The sequence below is a fragment of the Peromyscus maniculatus genome, chromosome 2, assembly GCF_049852395.1.
Source record: "Peromyscus maniculatus bairdii isolate BWxNUB_F1_BW_parent chromosome 2, HU_Pman_BW_mat_3.1, whole genome shotgun sequence".
Lineage (NCBI taxonomy): Eukaryota > Metazoa > Chordata > Mammalia > Rodentia > Cricetidae > Peromyscus > Peromyscus maniculatus.
The window spans coordinates 138,615,390-138,637,575 of record NC_134853.1 but is presented as its reverse complement, the minus strand read 5'-3'; the positions used below and the strand labels follow the sequence as shown (position 1 = coordinate 138,637,575).

Below are 22,186 nucleotides of genomic sequence, written 5' to 3'. Positions count from 1 at the left end.
TAAAGCTCCAAAATAACCACTAGCCTATTGTATGGACTCACTGCTATTTCTTCCTTCAGTTTATTATCTGTTCCAGTGCTTAAAAACAGTATTTACCTAGGTAGAAGTTCCAGGAATGTGTGTGTGTGTGTGTGTGTGTGTGTGTGTGTGTGTGTGTGTGTGTGTGTGTGTTTTAGCAGGTGGAAATGCTTGCAAAAGGGGACATGAGTCAACAAAGGCAAACAGGAAAGCATTTGATCTAGATTGGAGGACCAAGGAACCTTTTCCAAGCTAAAGCTGATAAATGGAAGTGGGCTGTGGGTCATGGTAGAGGGGAGCATTCTAACACAGAAAATAGGAGGTGCTATCCAGATGGTGGCACCAAATGATCCAGGAAAGGTTGACAGTAAAACCAAGAAATGTAAGTGGTGTTTGGGGTACCGGCAAAGCAAAGGCCTCTAAAAAGAGCAAAATTCAACTTTAACAAGCCCCTGGAATCTTACAAAGAACATCTGAAGATTTAAGTTGAGCCTATGCTCAATGCGTATCATTAAAGATGTTTACTTGGGGCTCTGGTGACTAGCATTTGCTGCTCTGGAAGAGGGCCCAAGATTGGTTCCCAGCACCCATAAGAGGTCTCACAACAACTGTAGTTCCAGGTCCAGATCTGGTGTCTTCTTTTGACCTTGGGCTCTGGTGTGCATGTGGTGCACATAAACTCATCAAGGCAAAGACATGCACATAAATATATCTTTAAAAACTGTTTATTCTGCATTACATAAGCAAGAAGCCAAACAGCTATCAGTGCTTAGGTTTTCTGAAGGGTTCCAGCCTTTGTGGTAATTCTGGTCAAGCCCAGTTTCTGCATTTTCACAATAACTAGCTAGGTCCAAGAGTGTCGAAATTTAGGTATTCTATTGGTTAAGGAGAATCTGGCCCTAAATTCAGAATTACTGGCAAGCATAGTATCCTGCCTTAATTTTTTTTTTAAGGCAACGTTTCGCTCTATAGCTCAGGCTACAATGGACTTTACTATGTAACACAAGCTGGCTCCAAATTCAATTCTACTTCACCCTATTATGCTGGAATTAACAGGCGTTAACCCTCACGCCCAATTTTTGAAATCACTTACAGAAAAATAAATACAAGGAGTATAGGAAACAGGACTAGAACCCTGTGTCAAGTTAGTTATATAGACGCGGCACACTGTTGCTATGGTTACAGCTGCCACCAGAGCCAATGGTGTAGATCGTAGATCCTGGAGGCCAATGGTGTGCGTTGTAACAACAGTCACCACAGGAAAGACGGCCTCTAGTCCCGACAGCGTGCGCAGTCTCCATGGCTCCGGCCGGATGCGTGCTTGTGCGTCCCCCGCTGAGCGTGGTTGCCATGACAACACTGGTTGGCTGTAGCTGAGCGACCCCAGCTATTCTGTGCGCTCTTAGGGCAATCCCCGTCTACAGCCCTAAGTGCACTTCAGGTCGAAGACGGACTGCTCTTCCCGGAGTGCATATTCTGGATCTTTCCGGCTTCCCGATTAGCTCCTTCGCAAGGCTGGCGAGCTTTGGTGTGCCCGGCTGGGTCGCGTTTCGTCCTGGAGAGTCGTGCTTCTCTCTAGTTGACATCAGGAGGTGACTGTCCCTGAAGGTCTCCGTAGTCGCAAAGGCCCCGGAAACACCGCTGTTCCCTGCTCGTGGGCTGAGGGAAAGAACTGTGGGACCAGCTTCGTCACGCGCAGCCTTGCATCCAGATGAAGCTCTGCAGGCCTTTGGTAACCGCAGCATCCGAGGTCATCAAGTCAGTTGCCTTCTGCCTTTCAGCCTTCAACTCCATCCGCTTCTCTCACCATCCGAGCACCGGTTCCCTTATCCTGTTCATCCCATAACCATCTCCACCCTTCCCTGTCCACGCTGTGCACTGTTGAATGTCCCTGTGACCTCACCACTCTGTCATCTATTGGCCATCTACTTCCGTTTCCCTACCACAGGGCTTTACATGACTGCACATTTCTCTTTCTCCAGCCCTGCAGTCACTGTGAAGATTTTCCGTTTCTCCGCACTGTTGCAAGCTCTCTGTCCTGGGTGAACTTGAAATGGGAAAAGTAAACGTTGCAAATGCATACATTAGACTGTTGCAAACCTATTGTGTTTTGAAAATAGAAAGTAATTAAATATCAGATTTGGACTTGTCAGCCGTACACACACGCATCCCATATACGAAAGTTGTTTCTTGTTAAGTACTATGTTAGACATAAATTTGGGTAATGTGCTTATACTTGTAATAATGTCGTTCAAAAATGGTTCGCATAACAGAATTTTGACTTTTAGGCCAATGGACATCCAATACCCAGAGAAGGTGGGATTTGCTAGAGTGGGGATCCTTGAAATTGTTCGTGTGTCTTCTTTTCTTTAAGTTTCTAAATTAGAAAATAATTTTGGTGAAGAGAACCAAGCAAGAGCAACTTAAGATACATATTTTTTGGCAAAGAAGCAGGCCCAATGCCCACCCCCCAAAAAGATGAATACAGTTCTTAGTACAAAATGGGGATAATTTAGATCCAGTGAAAATTTCTTTTAGCCTGGAAAGTATGATTTAACTCATAACTTCATAATATGCATTGCTCATTGGCTCTTACTAATTACTTTTTTGGTATTCAGGTTTAAATGTAGACCTATGTTTGAAGACCAGTAAGTTTACATTTTAAATAGATACTTTGGGGGTTATAGCAATATTTTGATTTCTTAGACCAGTTGAAGCAGGTCTGATTTACAAATGCTGAAAACTTCAGTTGTCTGTACTAAATTAGAAAGGGAAAAAGTTCTTCAGGTGTTCTAATTTTTCACATCAAATAAAACTAAGTAGAATTCCTTGGGAAACACACAGTGGCCACTAGGTTCTTTTACAAGATGCCTCCTCCTCCGGTATGTGTTGAACAAGCAGTATATATAACAGGGCTAAGGTACAGCTTTTTCCCTCTTCTCCCTGAACAGTTCTAAACCAGGGAGTGGGGTGAGGCATTTGCAAGGCCTGGAGTCACAGCTGGGTGTGTGCTACTGGCCCCTAGTCAGCAGAGGCCAGGGCTGCTGTGGTACATCTACTGCAGAGCATCTCTCAGAACAAAGAATGGTCCCATGTGAATGGTGCCAGGACCAAAAAAAACCATCCTAACGTCACCAATGGTGGCTTTTTATATCCTACCTCAGTCCTAGTTCACATGTGTGCATTTTACATATTGATGGTGTACATTTTTCTTTATCTTTCTCTTAATGTATGTGTTAAGCATTTCTCACATTGCTGCATTGTTTTCAACTTTTTAAACAGTGTATTTTATTAGGAATTGAAACAACTATAAATCATTCTTGGGTTCAAGGGTATGCATTTTCTATTATATTTCTATAGAAGAAAGGACGGTTAGGTTTTCAAGTCAAATGATTGGCTGTTCCAGTTGGTGGCTGTGGTATTTGTTTGTTCATTAGCAGTCACATAAAGACCACATGTTCCCAGACCATTCATTTACTCAGAGCGAAAAAGTGAGGCTCTGGTCCCTCTGTTGTAGTTAGAGTGCCTGCTAGGAGAGAATAAAGAACAAACCTATGCTGTTTGCCCTCTCTCCATTAAAAATTCGTTATTACTGTCTGTTTACTGACACTTTCTGTGGCTTACCACCTCATCCTTTATATGTGGGAGGTTTTAGAGGACTGAAAACCTCTCGGATATACTTGCTTAAGATGCTGAATGACCATTACTTCGGGTATCTACTTTGAAGAGAAGACTATACTCATTTACTTTGTTAAATGGGGGCAAGTTTAGGTACAGTTTAAATATCAGAGAATTTATAATTCAAAGGACATGTTTTTTTTTTTGTTTTTGTTTTTGTTTTTGTTTTTTTGTTTTTCGAGACAGGGTTTCTCTGTGTAGCTTTGCGCCTTTTCTGGGACTCACTTGGTAGCCCAGGCTGGCCTCGAACTCACAGAGATCCACCTGGCTCTGCCTCCCGAGTGCTGGGATTAAAGGCGTGCGCCACCACCGCCCGGCTAAAGGACATGTTTTTATTAACTCAAGATCTGCTGTATTGGAATTTTAAGATTTCTCAACCACCAAATCTGAGTTCACTTGGGGAGAAAATACTGTTTGGGAATGTCCTCACACCATCCCTGGTAGAGGGACCTGGATGTGCAGTCAAGGAACTAACTGTAAGCACCTAGGTGGGAGCAGTGGCCAGGTGGCATGAAAGCCCAATGCTGAAGAGGATCAGAAGATGGCGTGAGAGAGGCAGGCAGGAACCAGGCTGGAGAGAATCTCGGGTGCCAAGCCAAGGGGTTTGGGCTTTTCCTGAAAGCCATGCAAACATGAAACAGCAAGTGAGGTGCGTTCAGAATGAGCCTGCTGGGGGCTGTACAGAGTGCAGATTGGATGGGAGCCAGCATGGCGGCAGCAAGTCAAGTTGCAAACGCTGCTGTGCACATCATGAGTGCCTATGCGAAGCCAGCAAGCATGGAGAAGATGAATCAGGAAGTGAGAAGAGGGCTAGAAGCCGCAGAATCGGAGTCTGTGCGATGATAAGGGGGATGGGGAGGAGGTGAGGATGACACCCAGGCTGTATCACTGTGGCATTGGTGATTATGACTATGGACTACAGAAGACAGAGGGGAGATGGATTATCCAAGCTGAGTTGTTCTGTTGACAATTGGACATGCATGGATCTGAGTCCACCCACTTTGTATTGCCCTTCCACCGTGTCCTGTCTGTCAGAGCTTGCGTCCTCCACCCGTCCTCTCTTGAACGTTAGACCGAAGGGATCATATCTGTACTCTCGCTTCCAGCCCATTTCCACCTACAACTCACTGAATGAGAACTGTACTCGTGGAGGAGGGCCCAGTTCATTGAGTAATTAACCAAAGTTCTCAAAAGTTTGAACTGAGAGAAACGAAGCATTGACCTCTCCTGAAATGATGTGTAGGCTTGGGGCTTGCAGCCTTGCTGATGAGCAGCAGCCAAGAATGCCCTGCTGAGAGAAGGATTCACAGAGAAACCCAGACATAAATGCATCAGGAAGCCAGGCGTGGTGGCTTTAATCTCAGCACAAGAGACAGGCAGGTAGAACTCTGTAAATTCAAGGCCAGCCTGGGCTACACAGGGAGTTCCATGCTAGTCACGGCCACATGCTGCATCCCGGTCCAAGAGGGGAAAAAGAAGGGGGCTAAGATTCTCATGAGCCAGGCTGTCCCTGAGCACTTAGAAGGTAGAAGCAGGGTGATTAGAACTCGGGGTCAGTGGAGCTTGAGTTCCTGCTTTTCTGTTTCTACCATCTAAGGAATTACAGGTGTGGACTGCCACACCTGCTGGCTTTATAGCTTATCCTTTCAATAACGTTCTTGAGGTAGAGGAACTAACTGGCTGTGAGTGACAGGAAGTGCAAGGCAATAATTGCTTGCATGGGTGGGGAGTATAGATCTGCAACAGAGTGCTCGCCTCTCATGTAGGAATCCTCGGGGAAAACAACTGATGTGAAACAGAAGATGGGCTGTTAGATGGCTTAGCAGGTGTGATCTGCAGAACCCACAGAAAATCTGGGTGCCATGGCTTTTGTAAAATGGAGGGAGAGAGGCCTTGGAGAGGTGGAGTCAAGGTGCCCCACAGCGGGACACACCATGCAGACAGCTCTCACTAGGAGAGTTTTATTAGTGGTGAGGAGAGAGGGAAAGGGAGCGCACAGCAGCCTCGTGGAAAGAGAGAGAAGGTAAGAGAGAGGGAGGGGGAGATAGAGAGAGACAGGGAAAGAGTATGGGCAAGGGGACTGAGAAGCCAGAAGAGAGAGAAGGTGGGCGGGGCCCCATATTTAATAAGGGGACAGCGCACATGCGCAGAGAGACCACATTGAGCGCATGACGTAGTCGATCCTGAGCAGGCCAAGGTATTGCCTGCATATTGGCCAGGTCCCCAAGGGGTGGGTCTGAATGCTAATGGCTTGCATCTGTAATTCCAGCACTATTGTGGTGAGATGGGAAGTAGAGACAGAAGCCCACAGACCAACAGGCCCAAAGTATGCAGAACAGTGAAAACAAGAGAGACCCTGCCTCAGCACAGTGGAAAGAGATAACTGACTCCCTGAAATTGTCCTCTGATCACCTTACACGTGTGTGGAATGCATGTGCCTGCACTCACACATATACACATGCAAATATATTTAAAAAGAAAATGGCCCATACTTTGTAGGCTGCATCTTGGAGCCGTAAGAGGTCCAGGTTTCTTCTTTTGGGTTATTTTTTTCTCCATAGCATGTGGTTTCCATTTGATGGCATCAGAATGGCTACTCAGGTTTCAGCTACTGTATTTGAATTCTAGCAAGAAGAAATAGGAAGGAGCAAGGAGGAGGAATTCCAGCCCTTAAAGAGCACTTCCTGGAAGCAGTGCAGAATGTCTCCTCTTAGGGTTTCTGTTGCTGTCAAGAGATACCATAACCACAGCAACTCTCATAAAGGACAATATTTAACTGGGGCTGGGTTACAATTTCAGAGGTTTAGTCCATCATCATGGCAGGAAGCATGGTGCTGAAGAGGTAGCTGAGAGTTCTACATCTAATCAGCAGGCAACAGGAAGAGAGAGTGACACTGAGCCGGCCTTGAGCACCTGAGACCTCAAAGCCCGCCCCCAGTGACGCACATCCCCGGAGAAGGCCACACCTGCTCCAACAGGACCATATCTCCTAATCCTTCTCAAGTCAAATCACTTCCTGATGACTAAGCTGGGGGTGGGGGGAGGTTCATTCTTATTCAAACCACCACATTGTGAGCTGCCATGCGGGTGCTGGGAACTGAGCCCACATCCTCTGCAAGAGCCATCTGTGCCTCTAGCTTCTGAGCTCTCCAGCCCCTAAAGCAGCAAATATTTGATCCATTGTCGTGGTGTAAGATGATATACAGTATGATTTCTTCTTAAAATCTTTGTTGGGGGCGTGAGAAGTTTCAATTCCCCAGTAGTGAATAATGCCACCAATGTAATCAATCAGATCAGGCCCAATTAGCAAATCCAGGTTTGATCTGAGCATTCCTGGGGGGTCCAGGGGAAGGGAAGCCATGAGGGAAAACTACTGGCGAGAGTCTTGGGCTGGACCTTAAATGCCCTCCGGAGGTGGAGCCACTACATGGGGGGGGGGGGCTTCTCAGGGGCAGGGTTTGGAGAGGGCAGCTCCAGGAGAGATCCCCAACAGGGGGGATTATTATTTTCAAAGTAAGAAGAATTAACAGTAGTAGAAGGATTAGGTCAAACAGTCCTATTAGGGGCTGGGGCTGGGCTCATCGTAGAGCAAGGCCAAGAGTTCAGTCCTCAGTGTTGTTCCTTCCCAAAAAAGAGAACTTTTAAAGCAAGCTGAATGATACTGAAGTCCACACTATAAGGCACATCCTGTAAGTAAAATAATTCCTTGAAAATAGAGAATTAGGAAACGGTAGCTTCCAGCAGCCTCCTTTCACTTATAAGTGTTTTGTAGGAGGACCCAAGACTTCTTTGAGCTTTATAATATTGTTAAGGCTTTTTTTTTTTTGAGATTTAAACATATTAAATTGTAAACCAGCACTGGACTGATATAAAATCATGTATTTTTAATTTTTAAAATCCCATTTATTATCATTGTGTATGTGATGTGTGATAGTGCAGATGCACACTCGCCCCTGGCTGCGCTAGGACCCCTCTTGTGCTTTTATCCTAGAGCAGCAGCGTAGGGAGGCTGGGGACGCAGTATGAGTGTGAAAGGAATTTCGGGGAAGCACAACAAAAGGAGGCGAATGACACACAATTGTAAAGACGCCTGGGGTTGGTTCAGCGTCTTCCATTAAACCAGTGCATTGACGGCTAACATTGGAGGTCAGGAATGGTGCTGCACGCCTCTCATCCCAGCACTCAGGAGGCAGAGGCAGGCAGATCTCTGTGAGTTCGAGGCCAGCCTGGTCTGGGAGTGATTCCACGCTAGCCAAGGCTACATAGAGAGTCTCTCTCTCTCTCTCTCTCTCTCTCTCTCTCTCTCTCTCTCTCTCTCTCTCTCTCTCTCTCTCTCCCCCTCTCCCTCTGTTCCCCACACACACACACAGAATGGGATCCAGTGTCCATGTGAACAGAGGAAGTGCTTTGCCTTGGGAATAAGGACAGCTCATTCTTTTTCTCTAGGGGAAAGAAAGCAGGAGTTGGTGGGTTTGGTAAGTGTGGAAGTTCTTTGCAGAGCAAGAAGCAGGGTGACGAGAGTGGAAAGCGGAGGTGATGGGGGCTTGAGGAGAGAGGGTGTCAAACAGTAGTCTAGTTCCACAGCGTGAGAACAGACCTGCAGGGACACGGGACGACAGCCGGGCTGCAGTAAGGCTTCACTGGGGATGAGCAGACCTAGACTCCAAGCCGCGCTGGCCATGCTGTGTTCTCAGCCCTGCTGGAGCGAGGCGCAGGAGACCAGGAGTTGCGGTGAAGTGAACCAGGGCTTTGCTCAGAGCTAACGTGGAAGCAAAGAAAGGCAGGGAGGATCGCATTCCCAGTGCGTGGATTATGACCTCGGGCCTGGCTCTACGCTGTGTGAGAAAGTAAATGAGCCAGATGTGGTTCACACACCTGTAATCCCAGCACTGGGGAGGCTGAGGCAGGAGGATCAGGAGTTTGAGGCCAGCCCGGGCTACATAGTGAGACTCTGACTCCGAGTAAATGAGAACTGGAGAGGATAAGGGACTTTGGAAGGGTCTGAGGCTCATGAGTTAGAGTTTCTACTATGGTTGAAACTGAGCTTCTAGAAGTATCCTGGAGGGATGATTAAGAACAGGATGCCAGAAACAGACCCGAGAGCGGCTACTCTCACTGGTAATGACAGAGCCCAGGGAATTACCACGGGAGGCTGGAGTAGGACAGAGGACTAGATCTTTGGGGTTTGCTGGAGGACTGGGAAGCCAGAGTACGGGACAGTCCTCTTGGAGAAGTGCCCGTGTCAGGATCTGTTGAGTGACCTTGGGCAAGTCATTTGGCTGCTTGGTGCCTCAGTCTTCATGTCTTAGGGAGGAACGGTAGTATTTCTGCCTCACTTGAATTCAGTAAGATGGAAAGCACCACATCTGGAGTACACCTGTGCTCAGGAAACAGCACAGCTGGGACTTAGCTCAGACCCAAGTCCCTAGGAAACCTTAAAAGGTGCTCTTACTCTTTAATTGGTGAAAAATTAAAAACTGTGGTGGCAACGGGTTTATCTACACACTGAGAGCCGCTTCCCACTGTTTTTACTGTTTCTGTGAGACACTGATCAGGGGGGACTGTAGACCACCTACCCAGCCTTCCTTCCTCCTTCCTTCCTTCCTTCCTTCCTTCCTTCCTTCCTTCCTTCCTTCCTTCCTTCCTTCCTTCCTCCTTCTTCCTCCTTCTTCCTCTTTCCTTCCTTTCTTCCTTTCTTCCTTCCTCCCTTCTTCCTTCTTCCTCTTTCTTTCCTCCCTCCTTTCCCCTCCCCTTCATCCTTTTCATCCCTCCTTCCCTTTCTACCCCTTCTTTCCTTTCTTTCTCTTCAAAGGTTTTATTTTTACTTTGTGTGTGTGTGTGTGTGTGTTTATATGTGTGTGTGTACACACATGTGTGTGCCAACCACACGTGTGTGAGTCCCAGTAAAGGACAGAATAGGGCATCAGGTCTCCTGAAGAAGTTACAGATGGTTGTGAGCAGCCATGTGTGGGTGCTGGGACCAGAACTCGAGTCCTCTGGATGAGAAGTATGTGCCTCAGCCATTGAGCTATCTCTCGGCCCCTTTTCTTTCTGTTTTAGAACAAGGTCTCACTATGTGGCACAGCCTGGCCTCAAACTCATAATTCTCCTGCCTCCACTTCTCAAGTGCTGGGATTGGGTGTGTGCCACCATGTCCCATCCTTATGTTGTTGTTTCTGAGAGCTTTCAAACACCCTGGGAAGACGGGGAGAAGAGGACAATGTGAGTGTTATTTTTATTAATTATTAAACTCTAATTAAGAACTTCATTGGTGTTTTATTTAAAAAAAAATAGTTATTTACCTACAGTTCTTTTTAACAGTTTTCTGTTATTTCTTCCCAACAGAAGCCCAAATAAGGGAACCCAAAGAAATGTGTCAAGAAGGCTTGTCTAGACTAGCTCTGAGCAGCTGCAGTAAACAGACCGAGTGCTCGCTGGGAGAGAGGAGGACACTAGCAGCAGCCCCAGAACTCATGGACTCCATACTGGAGTCTCGAAGACACCCCAGCGGTAGCCTCCAGAAAGAATTTCCCCAGGTATTCTAGAATTAACTAGATAACTGTGTGAGATGCAGGCTCACTGGGGCAGCATTCATTCATCTATTCCAACTGACTAAAATATCAGGAAGCCAATTTACATGCTTCGGAAGAAGGCTTTGCATTGGGATGGCCTCCCTCTGCCAGCTGTAGGTGTTTGAACAAGCGGACTTCACGAGGCTCAATTGGGTCACCTGTTAATCTGACATGAACTCAGCTACGGCAGAGCGGTCATGAGGGTGTTAGTGTGTGCGCATTATTACTTTCCCTATCACCGTGTTACACACCTTACGGAAGTAACTAAAGGAAGAGAGGTTTATTCTGTCTCCCGGCTTCAGGAAGGCTCACTAGGGCAGTGCCACCTGCAGCGGAGGAGAGGGGGGCAGCAGCGTCCATATCCTGGAGGGTCAGGAAGCAAAGAACTAGACCTGACCGGCTGTGTCCACCCACTATTGGCCATGCCCCAAAGGGTCCACAGCCCCACTAGCTGGGGAGTGGGGGCAGAGGGCATTTTACATTTACATCATAACAGTAAGCAAGTGTGTTGATGAAGAGCAGAATAAACTGAAACTTTTGTACCCCACTAATAGGAAGAAAACTCATTACAACTACTTTTAAAAGTAGGCATCGTGTGTGTGTGTGTGTGTGTGTGTGTGTGTGTGTGTGTGTGTGTGTACTGTGTGCATATTAAGGTCTTCCCTATTCTCTCCACCTTTTGAGGCAGGGTCCATCACTGAACCTGGAGCTCACTGGGTTTGGGTAGGCTGACTAGTCAGCGTGCTTCAGGGATCTGCCCATGCCTGTTCCCCCACTGCCAGGCCTGGCTTTAATGTGTGTACTGAAGGTCTGCCCATGTCTGCTCCCCCACTGCAGGCAGGAACCAACTTCTGTTTCTTGATTTTGTTAAGGTGAAATCTGAGAAAAATCTGTCAGCCTTTGCAAAAAGAACATCAGAACCATCAGGAGACCGGGCAGCAGTCTCTATAGACTAAACTCTATAGACTGTCATTGGTGTTTTTGATCATAGCCATTCTGACGGGTGTAAAGTGGTATCTCAGAGTCGTTTTGATTTGCATTTCTCTGATGACTAAGGATATTGAGCATTGCCTTAAATGTCTTTCAGCCATTTGAGATTCTTCTTTTGAGAATTCTCTGTTTAGCTCTTTAGCCCATTTTTTAATTAGACTGTCCAGTATTTTGATGTCTAGTTTCTTGAGTTCTTTATATACTTTGGAGATCAGTCTTCTGTCAGATGTGGGGTTGGTGAAGGTCTTTTCCCATCCTGTAGGCTGTCTTATTGACCGTGTTAAAGTAACTCTTTTTAAAAAGAATATACATACTTGGGAATTAACGAAGCAAGTAAAAACGAAGACTATTTAGGGCACCATTCACGTTAGTGGTGCCGTCCCTCTTGTCAAATGATACATGTGTTTACATTGGGTTTTGTGATGATGTAAACATAGTCTGTCAGTGTGTTGGTTTGGACCGTGTGGAATTGTTTTTTACAAGTACAAAACCCTCAATTACCCGTAATTTTGTTTGGTTCAACCTAATCAACGACATGCACACGGGTGGAAATGCTGTTTGCTGCTTTCCTCTACTGTTCTTGAAGCATGGACGGGAGCCACGTGTCTTCAGAGCACAGTGGCTGTTAGCTTATCACTAACGCTGTTTCATTTCAGTGTCAGAATGAAGACACAGAGCCTCAGAACTGCCTCTTGAGGGAAGTGGAATGCATAGCACAGAGGCTGGGGGCGTCCCTGGAGGAGATCCAGAGGACAGCAGAGGAGCCACAAGAGAAGAAGAACGAACAGAGAAAGTTAGGTGAGCCGTGGCTTCAGACAACCATTGTAGCCATGGATTACTGGGGTGATCTGGGGGGGATATTCCAAGGGGAGAAGAACTCAAAGGTGAACGTGTAAAGACTTATTGCTACTGTGTCCCCAAGTCTTCAGGAAACACAGGCTTGGCAGGCCCGCCCCAAAGGCACAACCCAGAACTGTGTGTCACTCACCACTAGGAGTTCCAGCACCCAGAAGACCCATTTGTTCCTTCACCCTAACTCTGGGTCCTCCTTCCTCACCAAAAATAACCGCCACCCTACTTTGAATACTGTTTCTGAGTTCTGACCACATGCAGTATCGTTCATTTAAAATTTTATTTTGTTTTTATGTTATGTGTATGAGTGGTTTGCCTGCACGTATGTCTGTGTACTGTGTGCATGCCTGGTGATAGCAGAGGCCAGAAGAGGATATCTGATTTCCTGGAATCTGAGTTGTATACAGACAACAGTAGTGAGCTGCCGTGTGGGTGTTAGGAATTGAACTTGGGTCCTCTGCAAGAGCAGCCAGAGCTCTTAACCACTGAGCCATCTTTCCAACACCCCCCCCCGATTGTTTTTAAAAAATAAAAAACTTTAGAATGAGTATGATGGTGCACACCTTTAATCCCAGCAGAAGCAGGTGGATTTGAGGCCAGCCTGGTCTACTTAGTGAGTTCCAAGACAGCCAGGGCTATGTAGAGAGACCTTATCTCAAAAAATAAAAAAACTTTAAAATTACATTAAAATTTTTATTTTGTATATGCTTGCAAATGTAGGCGGCATGCTAAGGCACACATGTGGAAGTCAAAGAACAGCTTGAAGGAATTGGTTCTTTCCTTCTTCCGTGTGGGTCGCCACCACCATTGAACTCAGGTGGTCAGGCTTGGGTCAGGGGCCTCTTTCCTCTCAGCCATCTCGTGTGCAATATCCATTCTTTCCGTTTGTTCTCTTGCTTAGTCTCAGGCCCGCTCACATTATTTCCTGTAGCGGCCTTTATAATAATTCCACTGATGCCACACTGATCCATTCCACTGTCGATGGGCTTTGTGCTGTTTCTAGCGGGGGCTGCCATGAGTTCTGATGCCATGAACATTCTTGCACTTCTCTTGCGGGTATTTACGCATTTCTAATCTGGATAAGAACGCAGTTTCTGGACCAGAGACTGTGTGTCAAAATACAGTCATGTGCTGGGGGGAGGTCTTTTGCTCCACCCCTTGGCATTCCTATAAAAAGCCCTTTTGAAGAGACAGAAGGGACTGGTAGATATTGATCCAGGTCTTCCTGAGGCTATCCTGTTTAGGCTATAAATATTTAGGCTTGCTTTTGGTTTTGCCAAATGGGAACTCTATTTATCAAATCCAGTTTAGGAGAGCACTTACCTACTTTCTGTCTCTAGAGTTGCCTTTTCTGGACATTTCATATAAATGGAATCATACATGAGTTTGCGCATCTGTTTTCTTTCACTTAACACGCTTTTGAGATTCAGCCATGAAACAGGTATAACTGCTTCATTCCATTATACTGCAATATAAGCTAACCCCTGCTGTTTTTCAGGTTGTTGGTTTTTTTTGTAATAGCAACCATAACGCGCATAGAATTTTGATTTCTACTTCCCTATGACCAGTATAAAGTATATTTTATGTGTTTACAAGCCACATACATAATGAAAAATGTCTATTCAATGCTTTTTGTAACTAGTTTTATTGTTTTTTTTCAATTTTATTTATTTTATTATTTTATGTGTATGGGTATTTTGCATGCACATATTTCTATATATCATGTGCCTGTGGAGGCCAGAAGAGGACATCAAATGCCCTAGAACTGGCATTAACAGACAGTCATGAGCCACCATGTGGCTGAGAATCAAACCCAAGTCCTCTAGAAGAGCAACCAGTTCTCTTAAGCAATGGGCCATCTCTCCAGCCCCCTATTATCTCTCCAGCCCCCTATTTATTTGTTTTTTGAGACCAGGTCTCATCATGCAACTCTGGCTGGCCCGGAATTTGCTGTGTAAACCAGGCTGTCCTTGAATTTAAGGATCCACCTGCCTCTGCCTCTTGAATTCTGGGATCAAAGGCGTGAGCACAGCCACACTCAGCCAGCCATCGCTGCTTTTTAACAGTGGGATTCTCTCTCTCTCTCTCTCTCTCTCTCTCTCTCTCTCTCTCTCTCTCTCTCTCTCTCTCTCTCTCTCTTTTAAGTGCACAGGAGCAGGGAAGGAGGTTGAGGATTGAGACAGGGTTTCTCAGCCTGGGCTGTCCTGGAACTCACTCTGTAGTTCAGGATGGCCTCGAACTCAGAAATCTACCTACCTCTGCCTCCTGAAGTGCCGGGATTATAGACATGGGATTTCTGTGTTTTTTAACTGTGGAATTTCTAGTGTAAACATTCTGGATATTAACCTCTTATGAGACGGGTGATTTTCAAATACTTCCTCCTCTGAATTGTGAGCAGCCTTTTCTAGCAAACGTGGCCAGTCTACCAAAACCTGCTATTCCATAAACCTCCCTCACCTTGTGAAACCATGCCTATTTATCCAACCCCCGAATGCCAGGCATTCCTGAGATTGATAGTCACACCCTCCACCTGCACCATTATGAACGAGCCTATCGAATCAGATAGTGAGATTGTAGAGTGGAACACCCCCACCACCCTGCCTCAGGGTGAACACTAAGGGCCTCCTGCCAGAGTGTGCTCACCCCTGTGGATCATTGTGCAGCCTTTTGCCTTGTTCACATCTGTCTCTTTGTGTGACACCAGTAATATTCTCCAGCACTTTTCACAGATCTTCACTCTGTTGATAGTGTCCTTGGATGGGCAAAAGATTTTCATTTGATACAGTTCAATTTACCTTTTTATTCTTTTGTTGCTACTAATTTTGGTAAAAGATTAAATAAATTATTGTCACACTCCCTCCCCCGCAAACAAAACACCTGTATGCCTAGGCTCTAGTTGGGCATGGTGGCGCACACCTTGAATCCCAGCAATCAGGAGGTAGAGGCAGGAGAATCTCTGTGAGGTTGATGCCAGCCTGGTCTACAGAGCAAGTTCCAAGACAGCCAGAACTATATAATAGAGAGCCCCTGTCAAAATAAACAAACACACAGAAACAAAATACAACAACAACAAAAGACCCACCATATCTAGAGTAATAACTTAAGAAATGGACTTAGAAAATACAAGTGTGAATTCAGTAGAAAGGTCTTAAAAATGTAACAAAGCCTGCCTGGCATGGTGGTGCATGCTTGTATCAGCATTTGAGAGGCTGAGGCAGGCGTGTTGTAAATGCAAGGCCAGTGTTAACAGAATGAATTCCACTCTGGGCTGTGTAGCAAAGCCTTCTCTCAAAAGAGAAAATTTCCAACCAATCCTAGGATTGTGACTCATTTAAGACTAATGAAAAGCCAGAGTTGTCAAGTTATTCACAAACAAGGCAGGAAAAGCAGTCTGACCAGCCAAGCTTAAGGAACTGGTTGTCTCCGTTAATTTTTAAATTGGGAAAACTATATTTGGCTGTGTCATTCTAAAAGTAGATTTTATTTATTTATTTTTGGTTTTTTTTTTTTTTTTTTTGAGACAGGGTTTCTCTGTAGCTTTTGGAACCTGTCCTGGAACTCACTCTGTAGACCAAGCTGGCCTCAAACTCACAGAAATCCACCTGTCTCTTGCTGCGGGCCACAGGAATATAAGAACTCAGCTGGTTATGGCAAAGTCACTACCTGGAGGAATCAGGGAATTCCTCCAGAGGAAGCCAAATCCCAAGGAGTTTTTGGTGTTACTTGGCTTGTTATATATCAGCTGTATTCTGTTATGAAAATCATGTGTGCCTTCATAGATTTCCCAGTTGACTTTTCCCTAAGAAGGGCTAACAGTGTGGACTGATCACTCTCTGGACATACACATTCCTGTATGTATTTGGAGAACAGCCTCAGGAAAGGCTTTCTCTGGAATCAGATATCTCCCTTGGCTACTTTCAAGGACTAGCAGTAATAACAGTCCACATGCAAGTCTCCTGATTTAAGGTAAATTCCACAAGGAGACACCACCTAGGTCAGGTGGACGTTAAGTAATAGCTTTATACAATTTAGCTCGGACCCTCCTTTCTTACAGTCTTACTAACTTTATAGACCTCTAACTCCTTACCTAACCACTTCTAGGAATATTTAGATAACCTTCTGTGCTGACAGCTATGCTCAGCCAGAACCCCAGTTCAAGCCTCCCTGTAATTATCATCATTAGCAGCATCCGGCCAGGTCCATCCCCAGTTGGAGGAAAGTACCTTATCAGAGATACCTCTGTACTCTCTAAGAACAGACTTAAGCATCCAGACTACCTGTTTGAGAAGGCCTGGCGGATGTGCCAGTTAAGCCTTACTTCCTCCTTTCCCAAACCTTACCTCCAGTTCCAGATCTCCCTTTAACTATCACCAGAGGCGCCGGGCGTTGGTGGCGCACGCCTTTAATCCCAGCACTCGGGAGGCAGAGGCAGGCGGATCTTTGTGAGTTCGAGGCCAGCCTGGGCTACCAAGTGAGTTCCAGGAAAGGCGCAAAGCTACACAGAGAAACTCTGTCTCGAAAAACCAAAAAAAAAAAAAAAAAACTATCACCAGAGGCATCTAGCTGTATACAGGTTGTCTAGCGACTGAGCACACTTTCCCCCACCCTGCAGAAAAACAGCAGATAGCTTGAACAGATAGGAACCACAGGAAAAAAAGAAGACAGTTTTATTTTCTCCCATTGACCTAGCAACTTATAGATTCTTAACACTTTCTAAGATTATAGTTGAGCACATAAGAGCCCTCTTCTTAGATATTACCTGAATTTAGCCTTTAGTTAATCCATTTCCCCATTGGTCACTTCCCTTTGGAGTTGCAAATGGTAATTAATGGTTATTGCCTCCTTATGTGATTCTTATCACCCCTCCATTTGACCCTGAAAGCCTGGTTTTGCACTGCTAAGGGAATACTGCTTGTAAGTGTATATATACCAGGACTCCCAGGGCACGAGAGGACAGAGAAGAGAAAAGAGAATGGAAGAACTAGATGGGTAAGAACTTGAGAGGAACAAACTGAGATGGGGAAGAACTAGATTGAAGGGCTAGAAGAGAGTACTAGAGGAATGAGATGGAAGATGAGAAAGAGCCAGATGGGGAAGAACAAGATGAGGTAGAACGAGAAGAGGAGAGAGGAGATGGGAGAGGAAATGATATGGGAAGGAACAAGATGGATGAGAACCTAGAAGGGGCAGAACTAGATGAAGGAATTAAGATAGAACCTAGAGGGGATCGCAGACAAGTGTAGAGAGAAATCAGGCTAAAGATGACCTAAATATGAGAGCAGAATATAAGCTTATAACTGACACAGAATAATAAAGTATATGGACTAAGGAGTTTCGTGTACATAGATTCATTTCTTCTCATCAAAGATTAATTATCAGCTGGTTGTAGATTCTTCCCAGACCCTGGGAGGGGACTACCGAGGGCCTGGACCCCCATAGTCCTCGATAGTCTCTGCCTCCCAAGTGCTGGGACTAAAGGCATGTGCCATCACACTCAGCTAGATTTTATTTTTGAGACAGGGTCTTACTATGTAGCCTTGGGTAGCCTCAGGCTCACTGTGTAGGCTAAGCTAGCTTCAAACTCAGAATCCTCCTGCCTCCACCTCCTGGTGCTGGGATTATAGATATGTGTCACCACTGCATCCACAGCCTAGTTTTTAAAATGAAAGCCAACTGTTTTCTGAATATCTGGAGTACCTCAGAACTTTTTAACATTTTGGAAGCCCCGGGTTCACTTCAAGTTGGGGGAGCAAACAAGGCTTTTCGGTGTGTCTACAGCATACATCCCACACTCGCCCCGACCCTTTGCTCTGCAAACCCAAGCGGCTCCGGATCCCAGTAGTTCCCGGAAGCCCCATGTAGTTCCCGGAAGTCCCATGCAGTTCCCGGAAGTCCCGCGTCTCTCCTGCGTTCTCTCCGTTACTCATGCTGCTCTCTTTCTCAAACATTCTTTCCACCTGCGGTCCCTCTGCTTGCCCTTCTTCCACAAAGGAGTTCCGTGGAAAACTCGTTTTAGTGGCACAGAAACCATCCCGTCTCTGGGGCAGAGAGAACAGCCCTGGGTGTGCAGCCCCGCCGAGCTATTTATCTCCCTCGGCACTGAGCAGGTTGCTCTAGTTCTCTGTTGCTTGTCTCACTTGCTTATTGGGATGTGGGTACCTGCATTGTAGATTTGTCATAATAACGCGCCTGAGAAGAGGAGCGGTTGCTCCTGGAGGCGGCAGCAGAAATAGTCTTGCTATAATTAGAATGTAGTTTCTTATGAATCTGGTGGGTGATAGTGGGATTTGTCCTGAAGGACTGAGTGTTGCCGCCATAATAATGAAACGTGCACAATGGTGTGGTGCACTCATGGTGTGGTTAGGAGTGTTCTCTTATAAAGCTCAGTGTTTGCCTCTTAGTGTTAGCAGATCCTTCATTCTAATGGTTTAGGAAACCTGCTAACCCATCACAGTGAGGAGCCCGCAAGAAGCAAAGGGCCACAACCTAACTAGCAGGTTGAACGTCCATCAACCCCAGTGCCCCGTCTGCTGTTCTCAGGTAATCCTTTGTACCCCTGAGGGTTAATATTTTCAGGACCTAGAATCACCTAGAAGACAACCCTCTGAGCTTCCCTGTAGTCTAGTCTCTAGATTAGGTCCACAGAGGTAGGAAGAGACACCCTAAATGTGAACAGCAACCAGGTCCTGGACAGAAGAAAGGGGAGAAAGTGAGCTGAGCTGTAGTGTTCATCTCTCTGTTTCCTGGCTTTGGGTATGACGTAACTTTATGTATGTTACTTCTGCCATGACAGTCTGTACCCTAAACCTGAGCCCACGTCAACTCATCGTTCCTAAGACACTTTTGTCCAGTATTTTATCCTAGGGATGAGGACAATGACCATCATAGTACCAAAAACTATTCCTGCATTTTGTTATTTTCACTTCTAGCAGATATTGGAAAAATTCTCAATACAGTTCACTTGCCACATAGTGATATTTTGGTCAGCTAGAAATCTATGTCCAACAGTGGTTCCATAAAATTAAATCACCAAATAACACTGTAGCCACCTTACTATTCAAGTATACCTTATGATGTTTATACACTGATAAAATTACCTTGCAACAGTTTCTCAGAACACACTCCCCCATCCTTAAGTGAGGCACTACTGTTTTATGATGCCTTAAACATTCAGCTGCCCTTGGAACCTCAGTGATCCAAGCCCTTCAGCATGTAATCTTATAAGAGAATGGTTAGAGCCCGGAGTGATGGCACATGCCTTTAATCCCAGCACTTGGGAAGCAGAGGCAGGTGGATCTCTGAGTTAGAGTGCAGCCTGGTCTACAAAGCAAATTCCAGGACGGCTAGGAATGTTAGGCACACAGAAAAACCCTGTCTTGAAATACTTAAATAAATAAATAATATAAATGAATAAGAAGAGAGAGAATGATTAGGAAACGTTTGAGGTCAGAGGTCAATGGAGTAAATATGGGACTCATAGGAACACTAGAAGGGCACCCAGGGAAGCTTCCAGATAGGTTACATTTCTGTAGAGACTCAGAGGATGAGTCTCTTTTAAAAGAGGAAAAAAAGGTATGAAATTTTATTGTTATATGAGTCATTTACTTCTTTGGGTTTTTTGTTGTTGTTGTTGTTTTGAGACAGGTCTTTATATGTAGCTAATAGAGATCTGCCTGATGCTGGGATTAGATGGGTGTACCACAATGCCTAGCTGATTTGCTTTTGGGGGAATGTCTTAGTTAGGATTTCTGTTGCTATGAAGGGACACCACGACCATGACAATTCTATAAAAGAAAACATTTAATTAGGGCTGGCTTACAGTTCAGAGGTTTAGTCTGTTATCTGTCATGAGGGGAAGCATCACAGCGTATAGGCAGACATGGTGCTGGAGAAGGAGCTGAGAGTTCTACATCTTGATCTGCTGGCAGCAGAAGGAGGCTGCCACACTAGGCCGAGCTTGAGGATATGAGAGCTCAAAGCCGGCCTCCACAGTGACACACTTCTTCCAACAAGGCCACACCCACTCCAACAAGGCCACACCTCCTAATAGTGCCACTCCCTATGGGCCAAGCACTCAAACACATGCGTCTATTGGAGGCCATTCCTATTCAAACCACCACAGGGGGTATTTATGTTTATGTGTATGAATGCTTGCCTGATGTCTGTCTGTGCACCCTAAATGTGCTATGCCTGAGGAGGCCAGAAGAGGGTGTCTGATCCGCTGGGACTGAACTTACAGACAGTTGCCATGTGGGTTGTAGGACTTGAACCTGAGTCATCTGGAGGAATAACCAGTGTTCTTAACTGCTGAGCCATCTCTCCGGCTCCTCATTTACTTTTTGTACATATGATTTCTTTTTGTTTTATTTTAGATAATGCACTTGAGAATGCTCGACTGGAATTTGAAAAATTGAAAAATAGTCTAATAAAACTGAAAGAAAGTGGTGAGTCATTAGCATATGTAGTGACAATAGATCACACAATAACAATGTGTGTAGTGTAAGCTATTATTTAGGAGCTGAGGAGGTGGGAGGCTCCATGGTTAACGCTTAAGGCTCTTGCGGAGGACCTGAGTTTGGTTGTAGCACCCATGTTGAGCAACTCACAACCACCTGTAACTCCAGCTCCAGGGGATTTGGCACCCTCTTCTGGCCTATGTGGACACTCGCACACATGTACAGACACACAGACACTCACACAGAAAGAAAATAATAAATCTTTAAAATGTTTTTACTGATGAAAATCACAAGTACCACTCACGCAGCCATGGCTGCTCCTGCTGGCGCAGCTGCCGTCAAGTGCTGCCTACGTCACGTGCTACCTATGTCACGTGCTACCTACGTCACTCGCTGCCTACGTCACTCGCTGCCTACGTCACTCGCTGCCTATGGAGCAGCAGCTGCTCTGCCAGGAACTTTCCGTGATTACCTTTAAAACTCCTAACAAGTCAGGTACTGAATAGAATTATCCCCTTCTCGTAGATCAGGATGCTGAATCGCAGCAAGGTTAACTGAGTTATCCATTAACTACAAAAACTATCACAGCTGAGGTGTGAATCCTTATATATCTGATTCCAAAACCTGTCATCAGGACAAAAAACTTGGACTGTACAGAGACCACTGAAGCCAAGGGCCCTTGCAGTCCACGCAGCAATACCTCACGCCTTTGTCCCCGGGAAAGCCAATAGGCTTGGAATGGTGTTGAATGACTTAATCTGACACTCTACCAGCTATTGCAAAATTTGGATATTTCAATGGTCACAACAAAAATGATTTATGGAGTGTTTTTATCCATTTTAAATAATTCCAAAATTAGTTATTCCTTCCTTTCTAAATATAGGAATATGATTGTGAACTCAAAAGTGCTTATGGCAACTCATAGGTCAAGTAACTCATAAAACCAGTAAGGCTGCAGAAGATTTAGAGGTGCTTCAGCCAGAAGTCCTGGGTGGTACTTGTAGAAAACACTAGAAAGCACATACTTTTCATACACCCGTGAAATGTTTGCCAAGAGAGGATCAGACAAGTCACCTCTCCAATCACATGGGATTAAACTAGAAATCCAGGACAGGAGCATACTGGAAAAAGTTCCCAAATATTTAAAAAGTAAAGAGGATGCTTCCAAAGAGCCTCTCTTGTCGGAGAAAAAGTCACAAGAGATACCAAAAAATACTTTGAATTGGTGAAAATGGAAAGAGGACATTATCAGTGTTTGTGCAATACTGCCAAATCTGTGGCTTGAGGGCCAAATCGGTGGCTGGAGGGCCAAATCGGTGGCTTGGGGGCCAAATCGGTGGCTTGAGGGAACCTCATGGTACTTAATGTTTACACCAGAAATCATGTAAGGCACAAGGCAATCTAAAATTTTAGAATAAGAAGAGTGAATGAAATCTGAACCAAGCAGAAAGGAGAAGCTATTAAAATAGAGCTGAGCTGGGCGGTGGTGGCGGTGGTGGCGGCGGCGGCGGCGGCGGCGGCGGCGGCGGCGGCAGCGCACGCCTCTGAACCCAGCACTCGGGAGGCAGAGGCAGGCGAATCTCTGTGAGTTCGAGGCCAGCCTGGTCTCCAAAGCGAGTT

The 22,186-nt window shown here is 45.6% G+C and overlaps 1 protein-coding gene across 6 annotated transcripts in view; it reads left to right on the top strand.

The window, feature by feature from the left end:
• The first annotated feature begins 1,368 nt into the window (after positions 1-1,368).
• Ccdc30 (coiled-coil domain containing 30) overlaps positions 1,369-22,186 on the top strand; it is a 98,152-nt gene continuing 77,334 nt past the window's right edge. The window contains exons 1-4 of one of the 6 annotated variants that reach the window (XM_042271780.2): positions 1,369-1,750; positions 10,042-10,232; positions 11,915-12,056; positions 20,483-20,554. In XM_042271780.2, coding sequence (XP_042127714.2) covers positions 10,068-10,232; positions 11,915-12,056; positions 20,483-20,554 — 379 coding nt within the window. In that variant the 5' untranslated portion in view covers positions 1,369-1,750; positions 10,042-10,067. Of the gene's footprint in view, positions 1,777-10,041; positions 10,233-11,914; positions 12,057-18,060; positions 18,218-20,482; positions 20,555-22,186 lie in introns of those variants that run through there. The other 5 variants (XM_042271779.2, XM_042271781.2, XM_042271778.2 and 2 more) reach the window with 5 other exon arrangements.